Source organism: Prionailurus viverrinus, chromosome A1 (genome assembly GCF_022837055.1).
Source record: "Prionailurus viverrinus isolate Anna chromosome A1, UM_Priviv_1.0, whole genome shotgun sequence".
NCBI classification, from domain to species: Eukaryota; Metazoa; Chordata; class Mammalia; order Carnivora; family Felidae; genus Prionailurus; species Prionailurus viverrinus.
This window is the reverse complement of record NC_062561.1, coordinates 98197736-98217309: the sequence shown is the minus strand read 5'-3', so window position 1 is coordinate 98217309 and position 19574 is coordinate 98197736. Positions and strand designations below refer to the sequence as shown.

Genomic DNA, 19574 nt, shown 5'->3' with positions numbered 1-19574 from the left:
TGGCTCAGTCTGTTAAGCCTTGGATTTTGCTTGGGGTCATATCTCACGGTTGGTGAGTTTGAGCCCCATATCCGGTCCTAGGCTGGTGGTGCAGAGACTGCTTGGGATTCTCTCTCTCTGTCCTTCCCCCTCTTCCTCTCTTTCATTGCCCCTTCCTCATTTGTACTCTCTCCCTCTCTCTAAAAATAAATAAATAAAAACTAAAATAAAAAAAAAGATTATTAAAAAAAGAAATTAGGGGGCGCCTGGGTGGCGCAGTCGGTTAAGCGTCCGACTTCAGCCAGGTCACGATCTCGCGGTCCCTGAGTTCGAGCCCCGCGTCGGGCTCTGGGCTGATGGCTCGGAGCCTGGAGCCTGTTTCCGATTCTGTGTCTCCCTCTCTCTCTGCCCCTCCCCCGTTCATGCTCTGTCTCTCTCTGTCCCCAAAATAAATAAAACGTTGAAAAAAAAAATTTTTTTAAATAAAAAAAAAAAAAAAAAAAAAAAGAAATTAGGGGATGGGAAACCTGGCTGGCTCAGTCAGCAGGGCATGTGACTCTTGATCTCAAAGTTGTGAGTTTGAGCCCCATGTTTGGTGCAGAGATGACTTAAAGTAAAATCTTTTAGCAAACCATAAGAGACTCTTAAATACAGAGAACAAACTGAGGGCTGATGGGGTTGGGGATGAGGTGGTGGGGAAAAGAGGTGATGGGCATTGAGGAGGGCACTTGTTGGGATGAGCACTGGGTGTTGTATGTAAGTGATGAATCACAGGAATCTACTCCTGAAGCCAAGACTACACTGTATGTTAGCTGACCTGACAATATAATTGATTAATTAATTTAAAAAAACAAAACCTGATGGGAATGCAAGCTGGTGAAGCCACTCTGGAAAACAGTATGGAGTTTCCTCAAAAAACTAAAAACAGAACTACCCTACGACCCAGCAATTGCACTACTAGGCATTTATCCAGGGGATACAGGTGTGCTGTTTCGAAGGAACACATGCACTCCCATATGTATAGCAGCACTATCAACAATAGCCAAAGTACAGAAAGAGCCCAAATGTCCATCGATGGATGAATGGATAAAGAAGATGTGGCATATATATAATGGAGTATTACTCGGCAATCAAAAAGAATGAAATCTTGCCATTTGCAACTACATGGATGGAAATGGAGGGTATGATGCTAAGTGAAATTAGTCAGAGAAAGACAAAAATCACATGACTTCACTCGTATGAAGACTTTAAGAGAAAAAACAGATGAACATAAGGGAAGGGAAACAAAAATAATATAAAAACAGGGAGGGGGACAAAACAGAAGAGACTCATAAATATGGAGAACAAACTGAGGGTTAAGGGAGGGGTTGTGGGAGGGGGGATGCACTAAATGGGTAAGGGGCACTAAGGAATCTACTCCTGAAATCATTGTTGCACTATACGCTAACTAATTTGGATGTAAATTTAAAAAAATAAAAAATTAAATTAAATTAAAAAAAACAACCAAAACCTGAAAGAAAAAAAAAAGAGAGAGAGAGAGAGAAAGAAATCAGGGGAAAAAAAAGAAATTAGGGAAACAAACAAACAAACAAACAAACAAAAATCAGGGAATTACCTAAGGAACTGATCAGAGAAAGGTCTTCAATCAAAATGTCTAAACATACTGATAATAAGCAACATATACAAAGTTACCTGCAGGAATAAAACTAAATGAGTATTACAAGGGAGATTTCAATATATAATGGCTATAGGATCTGACAATGTAGATATAGTACAACCATGAAAAAACTGGGGAGGAATGACTACAGCATATGCCAAAGAAATGATTTTTACTATTTTGCTAATCAAACCTGATTATTTGGAGATTGCTTATGTGTATTACAGGACAATCAAAATAGGTAATTATAAGACATTCTATCTCCCCTGTGTGTGACTAAAATACCAGGATTCTAAGCATGGAAGAAAGGAATAACAAATGTAATATAAAAGAGGCTGAACAAAAACTTACCGTCTTGAACTTGCCTTGGAACTATCAATATGAACTCACAGTGTATTTTATTTTTACATGTGTACATACGCTTCTAGATAGATGTTTATATGTCTATGGATGTATTTTCCCAGCTCTGATGAGTAAAAAGACCTAAAAACAATGACCACTCCAGTGAATGACCATCCCTAGTGTCGGGATTATAGTCCTGAAATATCTCATTAAAAAACAAAACAAAACAGGGATTCCAGATAAAAGGGGAGTCTATCCTTATAAGATGATTCCAACTAGTAAATAAAACCAAAATGGTGGAATTAGAATATACCATTCCGCAACTGCCAATGAACGAATGGAACCAGACACTGAGGACCAACAGTCGCTAAAGGCAAAAAAAGAGTGGAAGAAGCCTTCCGTGAAAGAACCCCACAACACTTGTAATCTTGCCAAAGGGATCAAACCTGAGTGTGATCAAGTCTCCCGACCCAGATGCAGGAAATAGTGGGCAAAGGCACAAGCTTCACCTCATCAAGAGTGCACATCTTTTTTGTTATCAACACTGTGAGAAACTCTACAGATCAAACAGCCCAGCTCCTTCAACAATAACAAAAATATATATATACATATTTTTTTTCAAATGGGGGAGGATGTTAAGGGAATCTGTAGATTACAAGAGATTACAAGTTTTTTAAAAAATGAGCAAGACTAAACTATTGTTGGGTCAGGCTGCTCGCGTGGGCGATAAAACCATGAAGAGATCCAAGGAAGTGATTACAATAAAAGTCAGGATGGCATTTACTTTTGGAGGGACGAAGGAGAACGTGACTGGGGCTGGGTACGCAAAGGCACTTGTGGCGTGGCTGGCCAAATGCTATTTCTTGCCTGGAGTGATGGTTATATGAGCGTTCCTGTTACAGTAAAGTCACTCAAGTGTGTGTTTGTTTTCTGTGGGTTGGGGCATTTATGTTTTATTTTACAATGCAAAGGTTTAAAAAAAAAGCATTAAAGAAAATCAAGGTGTGTCAGCACAAAAGAGCCAACTGATGGAAGAGATTCCAAGGTATAGAGGACAAAGGAGCCCTGGAACAAACCGGCTGGGAGCTGGTGTCTTAGGAAGGATTTCTGTTTCAGTGAAACTTTCATGTTTAAAGTAAATGATTGCATCTATAATGGTCTGATTAAAACTTCCCTTATAACATTTCACAAGCAAATAGGGTGCTCCAAAATATGCCGAAGGCAATGTCAATTCAAAATTACCTGGGGGGGGGGGGGGGGCGGCGTGGCGGGGAGCTTTGTGTGGCTAAGTCAGTTAAGCATCAGACTCTTGACTTCGGCTCAGGTCATGGTCTCATGGTTCAGGGGTTCGAGCCCCACCTCAGGCTCTGTGCTGTCAGTGCAGAGCCTGCTTGGGATTCTCTCTCCCTGCCCGTCTCCCCACCCCATGCTCTCACTCTCTCAAAACAAATAAATAAACTTTATAAAATGACCTCTTGGCAGCTCTTTCTGCCTAGGGGTCCTGTCCACACACTTTAATAAAAACACCTTGTTGCAAAGAAAAAAAAAACAAAAACCCTCTTGGATGCCTACTGGAATAGCCAAAAGCTGTTGGATAGCGACTGGGTTCTTACAGACCTGAGAGTCACCACTTGACTCAAAGTTGTAACATTCAGCATACATCTTCCAGTTCCCATAATTATTTACACCCCTTATTGTCTCCCTTACTCAGCACCCCCAGGCAAGCTATTAGCAACAGTAGCTTCAGGCTGCAAATGAACAAAACTTTTCCCCCAAAACTTTAGCAATCCTAAAATCTAACTGAACTGTCACATGCAAGGTGTTGTTAGAGCTTTAGCAACATGAGGTCAGGAAATGAGTGAAGAAATACAGGCTCACGGGGTCTGCGCTGGTTCTGAGCTGTGGGGACGGGACACTGGAGCAGTGACCGTGCTGTGTTGCTGGCATCAGAGCCACCAGAGGGACAAGAAGCATACACAGTCCTACTACGGCCAACCCCTAGCTGCCTAGGTATTCCCCAGGGTGCAGACTCTGCACTGTGACTGTCTAGAAGCTGTCCCAGCTTTTAGGAAATCTGCCTCACGCAACACTCTATAAACCCGAGGGCAGATTTACCAACACTCAGACTGGCACTCTGCTGCACGAGCCAACGACAGAAGATACATTTCTCTGGGTTTATTTACGTCGTCCGTCATTTTCCCCATACAAAATAGGACATCCAACTTAACCTTCTCCACTTGAGAGGTGCCATTCCATGGGTTCTGAAGGTCCACACTCTTACTCTGAAATGTGAATTACATCTGAAATAATCACGGGACTTTTATCCATGAAGGAGACACTGGCTGGCCGGAGAGGTAACAGCCTTTGCGAGTTCCCAGAAAACGAGGGAGTTTGTAGCAGTTTTATGGAGAAGGACTGCCCTGCGGCAGCTCAGAGCACACCTAAGGGAGGCAGTTGAACTTCCGGGGTATGAATCCCAGCTCCGCCAGCCATCTAGGGGTTTGCTTAACCTCCCCAAACTCAATTCCTCACCTGTAAATATGGATTAACACTAATACCATTGTCGGGGCGCCTGGGTGGCTCAGTCAGTTAAGTGTCCGACTTGGGCTCAGGTCATGATCTCAACACTTCGTGAGTTCAAGCCCCGAGTTGGGCTCTGTGCTAACAGCTCAGAGCCTGGAGCCTGCTTCGGATTCAGTGTCTCCCTCTCTCTCTGCCCCTCCCCTACTTGTGCTGTCTCTCTCTCTCACAAAAATAAATAACATCAAACAAAAATTTTAAAAAACAAACACTAATACCATTCTCACAGATCTGTTATCAAAATGAAACGAAATAACACGTATGAGGCACTCAGCACAGTGGCTGATCCCGTTTAAGTACTCCATAAATGGTCATGATTACTGCTATTGTGGTCGTGAGCATTTCCAGGAAGACGAAGACATCTCTATTTGATGGACATCTTCCAGGTTTGGATGTAGGGTGCCATCTCCAAAGTAAGTACGGCTATTTTTATAAACTCATGGCCCTTAGCATTAAAAAGTCACTGCCAGTAGTAATTAAGTATATGTGATTTTCAACACCTCTCACATCTTCTGTTTTTCTCCCAACTACTCATCATGGGTGTTTAGTTTCAATTCCAATAAAACCTGGTTTTATTATTATCAGGAATAGCGATGGCCTTAGTTACACAGCTTCTAGAGTGTGGGAACCTGGGGCCTCATCATGTCCTCTCCCTTCTTCCTATGGCCACAGCCAACTCCCACCGGAGAGTTTTCTCTCAACAACTCCTACTCACTTTCACGGCTTCGTTTGTAGCCATTGACTCAGTTCTGCCCAGTGAGGCTTGAGGAGACTTCAAGAAAGATCTCACCCCCGGATGTAAAGAGATGGACACTACAGAACAGATTTATCACCACCCTCTCTGTGCCCCGTATCTCCCCTCCACACATACACACACACACTTCCTGCCTTTGAATGAGGTTGGGTACAGCATGCAATGCCTGTTGCTAAGCATGCCATTTTCTGCCCATGAGGCAGCAACTCTGCATTAGAATAGGTAACATGCTAAGGATGGGAGAGGGAAGGACGAAAAGAATCTGGTTCCTGGTGATTTGAGCCATTGGTTAAACCTCGGATGGGACCAACCCCAGACTGCCCTCTGTTTATAAAGTTAATGACTTTACCGCTCAAACCTCTGTTAGTGGGGCATTTTCTCACATGCCACCTAAAGTGTCCTGATTGTTACAGCCTCCAAAAATCAACTGTTGAAGCCCTAACCCCAGTACCTCAAAACAGGACTATATTAGGTGATCTGGATCTTTAAAGACATGATTCAATTAAAATGAGGCCGTCAGGGTAAGCCCTAAGACAATATGACTGGTGTCCTTATAAGAGGGAAATTGGGGGCGCCTGGGTGGCTCAGTTGGTTAAGTGTCCAACTTTGGCTCAGGTCATGATCTTACGGTTTATGAGTTCGAGCCCCGCACTGGGCTCTGTGCTGACAGCTCAGCACCTGGAGCCTCCTCCAGATTCTGTCTCCCTCTCTCTCTGCCCTTCCTCCTTGTGTTCTCCCTCTTTCTCTCTCTCAAAAATAAATAAATAAACAAACATTTAAGGAGAAAACTGGACACACAGACATTAAAGGCATATGCACAAAAGAAGTTGACAGAATTTGTTGCCAGCAGATCTGAGCGACAAGAAATAATAAAGGAAGTTCTAAAGGCTGGAAGACAAAAAAAACACCTGATGGAAATGCGGGTCTACACTAAAGAATGAAGAGCCCCAAATACAGTAAGTAAGTTGATAAACAGAAAAAAAAAAACACTTTTTTCCTCATGTTTTAATTTTTTCAAAAGGTAATTGTTTAAAGTGAAAAATAATAACCATGATTTCTGGATATGATACATAGTAAACATAAACCCTGACACTATCATATTTGTAATATCCTTTACAAAAGTGGTTGTTCTAGATAGAACTGCTTCCCCAAAAACTCATAGCTTGGAGCCCCAACTCCCAACATAAGGGTATTTGGAGATATGACCTTTAAAGAGATAATTAAAGGGAAATGAGATCACAAGGGTGGGGACTGAATGTAACAGAACTGGCATCCTTAATAAAGAGAGAGAGATATCAAGGACACAAGCACATGGAAAAAAAGAAAAAAAGGCTGGGCGAGAAAAGAAGAGAGAGGTGGCGGCCTGCAAGCCACAGTAAAAGGCCTCAGGAGAAATCAACCTTGAGTTTGGTCTTCTGCCCTCCAGAACTGTGAGAAACACACACCTGCTGTTAAAGCCACTCAGTCTGGTTTTGTTATAGCAGTGCCAGCAAACTGATACAGCGATACAGCATACTATTTATTATCATGAATATACAAATGCCACGGACAACCATAAAAGGGAACAGAACTGTTGAAGGTAAATTAGGGGTGTGCCTGGAGGGAACCCAGAGTCCACGTGGGTATCGGGAAGACCGGGCTGGTTAATCCGCTGCCCGTGCTCTCGGTCTCTGCAAGCCACCATCCGGCCTCGTCTGTCTACCCCTTTCCCCACATTGCGAGGCTCGAAGGCCCCCTGGCATGCTGCCTAGAGAGGAAGGGCTCAAGCGTGACTCAGATTGGTCCATTTCCATCCTTGTTGGTCTCTGGTCAAACGTCTAAACCTAGAGGGAAAGACAGCAGTGCTACTAAAATTACTAGTATGTATCATCGGTGGCAGACCTTTAATATTCTCCATGGCCCTTATTAGAATGATAAATTGAAAAGTGACCAGAATTCAGAAATAGGGGAGAAAGTCTCAAGTACCAGCCCAACTCAAAATGCAAAAAAGAAAAAGAAATCTAAAAAAGAAGCAGGAGGAAGAAGAGGTAGAGGGGGAAGGGCGGAAGGGGCGGGGGAGAGGAGGAAGAGAAAAAGGAGAAGAGGAGGCAGTTATAGCAAATGGCATCAAAGAGAGAAAACAGCCTGTTCTCCATTTTCCCTTTGCCCACCATTTTTGAAAACAGAGGGCCACTCTGGGAACAGGACCTCATGACAGGGAGGAGGCCTAGGGTAGGCCTAACAGGCCACTTGGGCCTGGAGCTCCTCCCAGCATCTGCCACTCCTGAAAAAAGCACATCCATCCTACATGAGTGATCAACAAAGCCCCAAGAGATGGCCTCCAGTCTGCCGGCACACTAGCCGATGATGTCAGCATAGCCACTGACTTGATATCTAGAGTTTTAACTAATGAACGCTGAGCACATTCCCCGATGTCTCTGCTTCATGGCTCTCAGTTCCTTTATCTCGTCATGGGACACCACTGTTGGTTTTGGTTGTTATTTTTTGTTTCTGACCTCATCGTTGGGTCAACATTTCTCAACCCGGTGAAGGCCTACTAGAAAAACCACTTTGCTATTTCTCAGGATGGGTACACAGGTGTTCATTTTGTGCAAGTTCATTTTAATCTTCTTTAAACTTTAAAGCCATGCTGCACTTTCAAGAGATTTGCTCTTTCCACTGCCAAAAGCACCCCTTGCTCCAAAACAAACAAACAAAAAACAACCCTACAGGTATCTGCTGCCTGACTAATCTTTATAGAACAAGACAAAACAACTGGTCTCCCAGGCTAGGGGGTTTGAGATTGTAATGCATCAGTCAAGAAATACAGATTTGGGGTGCCTGGGACTTCGTCCATCTTGGGCTCAGGTCATGATCTTGTGGTTCAAGTTTGAGCCCCACATCAGGCTCTCTGTGGTCAGTGCCTGCTTATGATCCTTTGTCCCCCTCTCTCTCTGCCATTCCTTTGCCCTTGGTCTCTCTCTCTCTCTCTCTCTCTCTCTCAAAAATAAATATTAAAAATCAAAAACAACAACAAAGGGGCACTTGGGTAGCTCATTGGTTGGACGTCAAAGTTCGGCTCAGGTCACGGTCTCGTAGTTCATGGGTTCAAGCCTCATGTCAGGCTCTGGGTTGACAGCTCAGAACCTGGGGCCTGCTTTGGATTCTGTGTCTCCCTCTTTCTCTCTCTCTCTGCCTCTCCCTTGCTGGTGTTCAAAAATAAGTTAAAAATAATCATAAAAAAATACCGATTACCAGGCCCAGCCTTTGTGATCCTATAGTAGGTGGGGCCCAGGAATCTGCACCTTTTGTGTCCAGGGTCCCAGGTGATTCTGACTCGCAGTCAGCTTGGGAGCACACTACAAAAGTTCGTTTCATTTGGTGTATCACCTTTGTGGCTGCACAGATAACCACCATCCCACTTAGGGCACTCAGGGCAGGGACCCCCTGCATCCTCCCTACTGACAGATGGTCTCTTACCCTGGCAAGTGATACCAGCCGTTCTCTGAGGCACTATTGACCGTTCCAGGCCAGAAAGGCAAAGGAGCAAAGTGGCTAAGAGGGGAGGTGTGAGCTCATTCACCTGTCCCAGGTACACTCTGTGGGTTCCTGGGGGCCTCTCCCTTCACGGAGGCAAAGGGATTCCTGTCACTAAACCCGACTGCTCTGCCCTAGGGTGGTGACAGTATTTAATCAAATACCAGCCATTTCTCAGAAAACGACCTCATCTTTTTAAAGAGAGGAGCAAGGAAAACAAAGGAATTACTTCCTGATCACTGAGTGGTTGCAACCAAGTGGGAGACTTTACTTCTTGAAGGTCTGATTCATCAAAATTGCTCTGAACTCTGCATTCTGTCGCCAACATTGCGTCTGCAGGTTTTCTCACAAGACTGGCATTTCTGCAGAATTCCTCAGTTGTATCTGCGTGTGTGGATGTGTGTGTGTGTGTGTGTGTGTGTGTGTGTGTGTGTGTGTGAGAGAGAGAGAGAGAGAGAGAGAGAGAGAGCGCGAGAGAGAGCCTGAACAGTCAGCTCCAGGGCTCGAGGTGGGGAAGGACGAATACAAATAGGTCTCCAAGAGCACACACCACAACCCCTGCCTCCCTCACTCTGGTGGACAGTCATATTGTAAGAAAATGCCTTTTTTTGTTTTTAAGTTTATTTATTTTGAGAGAGACAGAGACAGCTCGAGTGGGAGGGGGGTAGAGAGAGAGAGAGAGAGAGAGAGAGAGACAGAAGGGGACAGAGAATCCCAAGCAGACTCTGCCCTGTCAGCACGGAGCCCAACGTGGGGCTCGATCTCAACAAACCGTGAGATCGGCACCTGAGCCAAAACCGAGTGTCAGATGCTGAACCGACTGAGCTGCACAGGTGCACTTTTTTTTTTTAAATAATGACCAGGGGAGGAGAAGGTTGGCTCCTTTCAAACACATGTGAGTTTACTGCGTGCCCTGCGAGAGAGACAGAGAGAGAGTGAGAGAGAGAGAGAGAGCAGTGTGCCCAGCAGACCTTGCCCCAGTGGACAGCCCCGAAGATGTATCCCTGCCCTCTGAAAACCTCACAACTCCCCTCGAGGACATGCTAGCAAGAGTCCCTTTGCAACATCAAGGGCCGTTGAGACCTATCTTCCTGTCTGTCTTGGATAATCTGGTTTCATCCGTTACCTCTTTTGAACAAGGACTTCCAGGGGTGAAAGGCCAACCCAAGGCTCACGTCTGAACTGCAACAGGTTTTTAAATTTTCTTTTAATGTTTCTTTATTTTTGAGAGAGAGAACAAGAACGAGCAGGGGAGAGGCAGAGAGACAGGCAGACACAGAATCCAAAGCAGGCTCCAGGCTCCGAGCTGTCAGCACAGAGCCCGACACGGAGCTCGAACTCATGACCCGAGCCGAAGCCGGACCCTCAACCGACTGAGCCCCCCAGGCACCCCTGCAACGTGATTTTTAAAGCTTCCCTCGTGCACGGGGAGGCTACCAGGATGTCATGGCTCTTCTCATGCTCAGACACATAAAACCCAGATGCCCTGCTCTGGCTCCTTTCTCTTTAGCCTGAGTGGGAGCAGCAAGATTTCGCTCTATAATCACATGACCTTGCAGCTGGGAATCATTGAAATAGTGCTATATTCACCCCATTCTCTGGGCTCCTCTGGCATCATTACAGGAAAAAAAAAAAAAAAAAGAAAGTTCAGGCTAAAAGCACATGTGGTACAAGTTATCACTCTCCCTCTCCACTCTGCTATAACCCAGTACAGACACCATCCTCTTGAAATGAGACCAATTTGGCCAAGCCAGAAAACCCCACTGCTTTCTGGGTGCCTTCTGCACACTGGACAATAGGAGAGGAACACTGTGCTTTTCAATCCACAAAACAAACCTATGATGTAAATACTATCCCCAGTTTTTAGGTGAAGAAACAGGCCCAGAGAGGTTAAGTGGATTGTCCAAAGTCACACAGCCAGTGTGGCTGAGACATGAACAGCTGATTCCCGCAGACTCATGTGAACCAACCACTTCGTGACTAAACTAAAAATCATCCTTTTTCCAATGTTTACGGAAACTACAACAAGTGAGGAATTTTGGATTTCATTCCATTCTCTGTTATTAAAGAAACAAACCTCAATTTGTTTATAAGTCAGCTTGGGGTGCTCAAGCAGAGGCCCGTTCCTGTGACCTCTCACCCACTTTTCTATGGTGGGGAAGATGAATGCACCCCTGGCCCCCAGTCACCTTGAGAGAAATACCGTCCTGTCGGTCTAGAATCCCTCTCATTCTACATAAAAAAGCACAACGGTAGGCAAACAAATTTGTCAAGGCCCGTCTAACCCTGCAGATGGTTCTGAACCTCTGCTACCTTGGTTCTGAACCCTAAGTACCTGCTTCTAGAAAAAAAGCAGCCCTCTAAAAAGGATGGGTGGGTATTAAGTGATTAGTGCACAGCCTATGACATTTTAAAACAAGTTTCTCAGGTAACTTCTCTGCCCGACATAAAAGGCTAAGGAAACAAAGTCCTATGGAATCAGGCTTATCACAATTATACTGCTGGTTTTTTGAAAAAGACATCAGAAGAAATGTGCTTATTTCAGTTTCTTTCTTTTTTTTTAATGTTTATTTTGAAAGAGAGCATGCGCAGGCATGAGTGGGGGAGGGGCAGAAAGAGAAAGGAGAATCCCAAGCAGGCTCCAGGCTGTCAGCGCTGAGCCCTACTCGGGCCTCAAACTCACAAACCATGAGATCATGCCCTGAGCTGAAATCAAGAGTTAGATGCATAACCAACTGAACCACCCAGGCGTCCCTGGGTTTCTTATTACTGTGAAATTAAAACATCTTGAAAATGGTTCTTCTATCCTAAGGAAGTGCCTGTACTTTGTGAAACAGAAGAATTCTAAACCCACTTTTGCCACTGTCAAGAGACCTGGGGCAGTTGCCTGTTCCTACCAACATCTTCCTAAGTTTCCAACAACCCTAGAACCCTCTGTGTGAACATGAGAGGGTTGTGCAGGACTGTGCACACAGTAGGAGCTCAATAAATCCCTGCTATGTGAAAGAATGATGCTCCCCTCCTTCAAGTTGGCCTGAGGGGATGCATCTCCAGACTTGTACAACAGCAAAAGTTATGGTCTTAGACCCACCGGCCAGGTGGTCTCTAAAGGGCCTGGTGCCTCTCGTTTCTAGAATTATCTACTCTCCACTTGTAGCTCATTGCCTCCTCTTACACCAAACTGTGGAATGCCAACTGATGTCCACTGGATACTACTTGATCTCATTTACATTTTGCAACAAGGTTCACTGAATTTTTTTTTTTTTTACCCTGAAAAATCATCCATGTTCAGCTGTTGGTAAATACCACTGATGGACAAAAGTCTAGAAACTGCAGTCGGCTCAGATTCCAGGGCCACAGTCATCAAAACCAGGGACAGGAGAGTGGAAAGTAAATTGTTACCCACAGGAAAACATACAGGTTCGGGTGTTCAAAGCTCCTTTCTAGTGTTTGTTGAGTTCTTACTGTGTGCATTTGGTATTAAACGCAGGATGTGGTCAGCGTGAGGAGGGGTGAGGTGATAAAAGTTAATCTACCACCACACCCAGTGCTTCCCTGAACTTCTGTATCAGAGCTCAGGCTCTGAGAATGCCACATGAGGGGACACTGGCCACTCTTTTATCCAGGTAGGCCCCTGTGCATGGCCCCGTTGCCCAAAGCAGCGTTCCTGGTCCTGGGATGACACTAACGCTCCCTTTCCCCTCCGTGAGAAAACAGGTGGCCCTTACGTGTTATCACTGATCCTCCCCTGCCTTCTGAAGGTGACCCCACGTCCAATCCCTTCAAGGTGTGCCAAGATGGAGGGCATGGTGAACAGACAATTCTGTGAGGTGCGGAAACAAAACTCCGTTCTGACTGAGCACCGATGAAATCTTTGAAATCTTCGGGGAGGAAATGTGTTTGTTCCAAGAGGCTGTCCCAAGCAGAAAAGGATTAGGTGGATCAATTAATGTGGCAGTCTCCATTGCAAGGATCAGCTCTGTGAAGCTACCCGGAGCTATAAACCATCTAGAAACTCACTCCTCCCCTGACATGGCATTTCCTAATGAGTACTGTTTGGATGCAATCATTTCTCTCCACACATCCTTTCCTCCAATTTCAACAGAGCAAAGAGTTGCAGAGAACAGACCTCATAAAATAACTCTGTTTCTGGTCGTTGTGGTGTACACGTTCACCCTCGGTTTCCTCCATTCTGTTGGGAACCCACAACGGCCTGTGCTCACAACACATCACTACCAAGATGAAGACTCTATCTGGTAATCTAGTCAGAAACAGAAAATTAAGGGACAACGAAGATGAGATTTTCCAGGTCACACCACCCATTTTCTCATTGAATTTAAACACACTAGACCAAAAGGCACATGAGATTAAAGGCCTCCCTTAAAGAAAAAAAAATTTTAAGGGCCCATTCGTGCAGAATCACTATACTTTTCTTCTATTCAGTGATTTATTATCAGATAACCTAGATGAATATAATGGCTTAGGAGGCCTACATCTGTTCATGCAAAACAGTTAATACGAAACATCCAATATCTAAAGCTTTCACATTTTACAGGAGGGTAGGCAGAATTCACTGTCCCAAACAAGTTACTCAAATTACAGGTAAAAACTCAAAAGGTGGGCAAGGGACGGAAGAGGCAATTAATGGGTATGGGGGTGGGGGAAACAGCCGTCCAAAACTCTACAGAAAAGCTAATTGTGTTACCAGCTAGAATATTAGCAATAACTTGCTGACTTAACTCCCCATGACAGATCTAATTAGAAGGTGGCAATAAATGTTTCCAGGTGTTTAATTAAGTGTGATAATTATTTCTTTCCTTTAAGACAGATGGAGTCATATGCTTACATTTCACAGCATAATGTTTCCTTAGTTAAAACGCTGTGGAAACACTTTTGTGTTAACACAGGATTGAAACCAGGATAAAAATATCTGCTGTGATAAGCAGCACTTAAAGTGATTTATCAACTCGTACATTCATATGCCAAGAGACAATGGTCCTTAAAGGCTGCTCTGTTTCGGTGATTTCCTTAAGCCACCAAGTTTTCTGCCACCCTTACACCTCAATGAAAATTTTCTATTTGATATGTCTTCTCCATATCAGCATGTCTTAAATGAATTCTTATCAAGGACGTGGGGAAATTTTATGGGGATCTCTACTTTCACGGCAAGAACATAGCAAGAATAAAGCGAGATACAGAATTCAGAGACTTAGAATTGGATGGAACCACAGCAACCAGGGAATCATTTTATGCTTGGATTCAAGTACAGATTAAAATTAAACTTTTAAATTAACTTTTTTTTTTTTAAAGTAGGCTTCATGCCCAGTGAGAAGCCCAACATTAGGCTTGAACACAGGATTGTGAGATCAAGACCTGAGCTGAGATCGAGTCGAATACTCAATGGACTGTGCCACCCAGGCGCCCCTAACTTTTTTTTAACGCAGAAATGTACCATATATTGAGGTAGTATTGACCCCACCCCCCAATAAATTAATTTACAGAGGCATGGAATTATGAGTCTTAAGTAAATCAAGGATTTTGTTGCAAGAATGGGCTCTCCAATATGTCCCCTTCCTTCCATGATCCCGCAGGTTACTGCCCTTTTTACTGAGTGCTGTGTTTTGGTTAATTAGCTGGCTTTAGCATTACTGTGTCACTGAATCAATAAACATCCTTCAGAAATGTCAAAGTTTGGTTGGTCAACCTGGCTTGAACATGCTTATCAGCTTCTCTGGGTCCTAAGGCATTCATCAGATGTTCCTGCATCAGGTGCTTTGGGCTCGAGTGTCACACGAGCGCGCACAAGGACGGACACACACACACACACACACACACACACACACACACACACACCCGTTTCTTCTTCAAAGCAAATCTCCACCAAACGATCTCAAGGCAAAAACTCTAGTCTGCCCGTTTTACAATGCAGGGTAGGATTACAATCTCAGGCCAGCATCTCGGTCTGCAATCTGGGGCATCGTGATAACCCGGGCAGTCCTCTGGACAGGATGAGCTGTTAACAGGCAGGCATGACAACATAGCGGGGGCCGCGTCTACAGAAGGAAGGAAAGAAGGAATCGCGAGTGGGACTCAGGGCAAGAGGTGGAAGTTAAGGGGTCGGCCCAAATCGGTAAGGGCTGCTAGCTGGAGGTCTCAGATTAGTCGCTGCGACGGAGAAACTGGGTAAAACTCCGGGGAGTTTCCGGAGCTGTGGGCGCCTGCACACACACTTACACACACACTCGCTCACATGCACCCACTCACACCCACTCACTCCCGAAAGTCTAGGGGAGCGGAAAGCGCGCCCCCAGGAGCAGCCCGCAGCCCAGAGGCCGGGGGAGCCCCGCGAGGGTGTGGGAGAGACCGGCGCGCCCGGGAGGCACTTACTCGGAAGGGAGGGCGCGGTGGCGCCAGGACACAGAGGCGAACCTGGAAATCTGACGGCGCGGAGTTCCCTAGCGGCTCGAACGCTCGCGGGCTTCCGCGGACGGATCAGCGGAGCGCGGGCCTGAGCCGGCGGGAGAAAAGGAGCCAGGGGCCGGGGGCGGGGCGGGCCGGGCCGGGCGCGGGGAGGAGCGGAGCGGCCGGGGCGGGGGGGAGAAGAGGGGCCAGGGGCGGGGCTACGGGCGGCTCTAGGAAGTCGGGGCGGGGCCAGGAGGAGGAGCTAGAAGGTCTGGGGCGGGGCCATAAGGAGCTAGGAGTTGGAGGCGGAGCTGAGAGGAGGAGCCAAGGGAGTGAGGGCAGAGCCCACCGGGGAGGAGAGGCCATGGGCGGGGATGTGGGCGAGGCTAAACGATCGAAACGGAGCTGAAAGGCGGAGCCAGGAGGCTGCGGTCCGAACTCGCCAGGTAGGAGGAGCCGAGACAGGGTGTGGGAGGAGCTATAATGCCGCGGGCGGGGCCAGAAGGAGCTATAAGGGCGGGGGCGGAGGTGGGAGGAGGGGCTCGGAATCCCCGTGCTGAGCCCGCGGGAAGAGGAGAGGAGAAGTGGAGAAGGCGCGGGAGAGGTAGGGCAGTAGGGCTAGGTAAATGATGTAGGAGGCTCTGGGGCTGAGAGGAGGAACCGGGTATTCTGGACGGGGCGAACCCAACCTGACACCCCGGGTGGGGCGGCAGGTGCTCCCTAGAACGCGGAGGAGGGCCAGGCAACGGCTTGGGAGCTGAATCCGGACTGGAAGGAGAGACCTATACACTGGAGGGGGCAGGTGGCTTGAGGGACACGTTTGGGCCTCTGTTTCTTCAGTTGAAAAATGAGATACCAGCCTCACAGTATGTTGAGATGATGTGCTCATGCATGGTTACACCCTGCCTAGATGAAACAGATATGCATGACTGTTGGTGTCAGTTGCCACTAGTATTGATGAGAAATATCCCTTTATATAAGCACCAAAATCCCAAATTCCACAATCCCACCTGTCTTTTTTTTTTTTTTTTTTTTTTTTTTTTGGCTTTTCAGCCTATACTAGCCTCAAGTCTACCCGGTGATGTCTGACACACTCATTATTCCTGCTTTCCATTCACGGAGGTTGCAGTTAAAGGATAATTGGCTCCTAGGGAGTTAGTCTGGTCTCAATCACTTCCACGGACTTCACTAGGACTTCTGCCTTTGGGGCCAACGGCTAGCTCTCCCTCTGGGGATGGGGCAGAATCTGGGCCTTACTTCTGCTGAGGAGCCCTGACCCGGGGTAGCAGTGCATGAAGGTTCTGACCTTAATGGGAGCACGATCAATCCATCCATACCACAAACACCCATTAAACACCTCCTATAAGGTGGCTCTGTGGAGAGGGTTGGGAATATTAATATTAGCAAAACTTAGTATGTGCAGGTCACCGTTCTAATCCTCACAGATCCTATAGCTACCTTAATTTCACAAAGAGAAAGAGAAGGCATGGTGAAGTGAAACAGCCTGCCCAATGTTACACATTTAGGAGTGGCACAATATGGCTGGGAGACACAAACGTAAACACTTTGTAGGTGAAATAGACCAGAAAATCACAACACATTTGTGTTTAATGCCCCAAATAGGAATATGCATAAGGTTCAAGGGTGTTTAGAAAAGTACACTATCCTGTGTCTATAGCTATGGGGAAGGGAGTGTCAGGAAAACCTTCCTGAAGGAGGTGATTGATGTCTGAGCTGGGTTTAGGAGAAGGAATATGAGTCAGGTGCAGAAATGGGCACAGGAAGCATTTTTCAAGTATTAAGAAGGGTTGGGAACAAGTGAAGTGTAGATTGGAATGAAAGTAAAATAACAAAAGAGGACAAAATCCAAATGTGTCTTGTTTGGTTGTTTTGTTTTGTTTCCTATGGGAGCTAAAGAGCATTAATTTGACCCTGGGTAAAGCATTTAAATCATGGGAGACATGTCATTCGTTGTTCTAGAAAGGTTAATCTGAAAACAGCATAGAGAATGCCAAAGCCGGGAAACTTGCTTATGAAGTTATTGAAATATGTCAGGTTGGGATGCTGTGGTTGGCAGAATAACGAATCTAGGAAACACGTCCACTCCCTAATCTCTGGAACACTTTGTGGATGTGATTAAGTTCAAAGACCACGAGATGGGGAGCTTATCCTGGATTATTTGAGTGGATCTAAAATAATTACGTGAGTCCCATAAAGTGAACTTTGAACGAGATTCAAAGTATGAGAGGAACTGGACCTGGTTTAGGAGCCCAGGAATGGGTGGCCTCTAAAGTTGGGATTGGACTTCAGCCAACAAAAAATGTGAACCTCAGTCCTACAACCACAAGGAAGTGAATGCTGTCATTAACCCAACTGAGCAGGGAAAGGGGATCCTCCCTTAGAGCCTACAAAAAGGAACTCAGCTCTTGAGGTGACACTTTAGTTTTATCCTGTTGAGACCAATACTGTATCTATAGTACTGTAAAATAATAAATTTTTGTTGTTTTAAAACCTTATATTGGTGGTAATTTGTTGTGACAGTAATGGAAAATGAATACAGACACTGAAGGCCTAAAAAAGTGGTTGGAAAGAAGAAGTCCCATGCAGGCCCTGGAAATTGATGAGATGTGGGGGTTGAGGGCAGGAGAGTCATTTAGGTTGATTCACAGGGTTTCTGGTTTGGCAAGCTCAGTCTTTGGTGGTGCTGCCTAATAGAGGGAGGGACAAAGGCACTTACTTTCTAAACACTTTTTGAGTCGGCAGTGATGCAACTAAATTAGGATGAAGAATTTGTACACTCCCATCCTTCCCCACCTCCAAATAATTAGAAACGATCCCTGAATACCCATGAGCAGTGATATTCATCACCACCCACCGAGAATTCTAGTAATGTATCTGCCCTGTGTAAACTTGATGACTTAGGACAAAGCACAAAGTGTTTGATGAGGAGGAGACCATCTGCTTGACTGCTGTGAGTCAGCCAGGATGTCATGGTGGCTACAACCTGGACCCCAGTAATTGCTTCACTGTAATCTGCCTTGTTCCCAACTGCACCCTAAAACAGCAATGTCCAGAGCCCCTTCTATATTTACCTATGTAAAGATTCTATCATCTAACTTCAGTATTCTATATTCCAACTATAGTCTCTCAGCCTTGACCTGATTTTTGACTCTTCCTTTAACCTCACATAGACTTGTATTTCTCCCAGTCGGCTTCCTTTCCTACCCGGCCTAACCCCAATAACCAGCACTTGAGTCACTCAGTGCTTGCGCCTCCTTTTCCTGTACCTCAATGCCCTCTCCTTGTACTCACTGGAAAATCTTTCCAGCTCTCCACATGTTCCATAGGAACTACTCAAGAAGAACCCAAAAAGGTAAAACTTGACTTTCTACAGACTCATGGCGTCTAATCTCAGCTAAATCTGCAGGGAGCCTGGATATTCTCCTACATCATGGGTAGAATGAAAAGGGTTCAATCTTTACCCCTTTCCTTGAGACATCTTTCACACCCCCACCCTTCCTGCTCTTGATATACCATCTTACTACTTCCTATTTCATACAAAATATATAGATCATCAAGAGGGAGTTTTCTCAACTTCCTGCTGGAGCTAGCAACAATACCGTCTGCACCCACTCATTTTGACTTTCTTTCCTCTCACCACCCTGAATCCGAGCAAACCCTCTCAACAGTTCTCTGCTGCCCTCCCCCTGTCCAGCTCTCCCTTTTAGCTGTATGGGCTACATTCAATTAACTATCCCTTCTCATTTATCCTCAACCTCTCAAGTTCTATACTTCCCTTGCAAAACATAAAAATGCTAACATTTTTTAAATGATATGAAATTAAAAATTCTCCAAGGACTCTGCCACCTTCCCTCACTGCCACCCACTTCACTAGGGCCATCTAAACCTGACAGGCCACAGGTGCTAGTGGTAGAAACCATGCAGAATGGCCACTGCCTCCGGGCTTACTTTAGGGGGCTGGGGAAGGGGACTCTACCATCTCAGGAAACTTGCATTACTGTCTTCAGAGAACTACCAGTCTTCCCTTTAACTCTGGCAAACACTTAGGACTCCACCTTATTTCACAGTGTAATAATATGTAGAAATTAACAAAGTAATTCACTTTCCTATCTTACTTGAGCAAATAGACACTTGAATCACTTCACTTTCAGACTAGCTCTTGTATATTTCCAATGTGGGATCATAAAAAAAAGTATTACAATCTAGGAATCATCTAATCCCTAGTCCATTATTGAGTGCCTATAGTTTTAAATAATTGCAGCTCCATCTGGATTAATGTATCCTCCCAGACCAAAACTCCAACACCCTATAAATCCTATGGAT

The 19574-nt window shown here is 45.4% G+C and overlaps 1 protein-coding gene across 1 annotated transcript in view; it reads right to left on the bottom strand.

Moving 5' to 3' along the window:
* Positions 1-15373, bottom strand: part of TNFAIP8 (TNF alpha induced protein 8) — a 132693-nt gene extending 117320 nt beyond the window's left edge. Inside the window, exon 1 of the mRNA XM_047858989.1 lies at positions 15216-15373. Within this exon, the coding sequence (XP_047714945.1) occupies position 15216 (1 nt within the window). The 5' untranslated portion in view covers positions 15217-15373. The remainder of the gene's footprint in view (positions 1-15215) is intronic.
* Positions 15374-19574: the final 4201 nt, after the last annotated feature.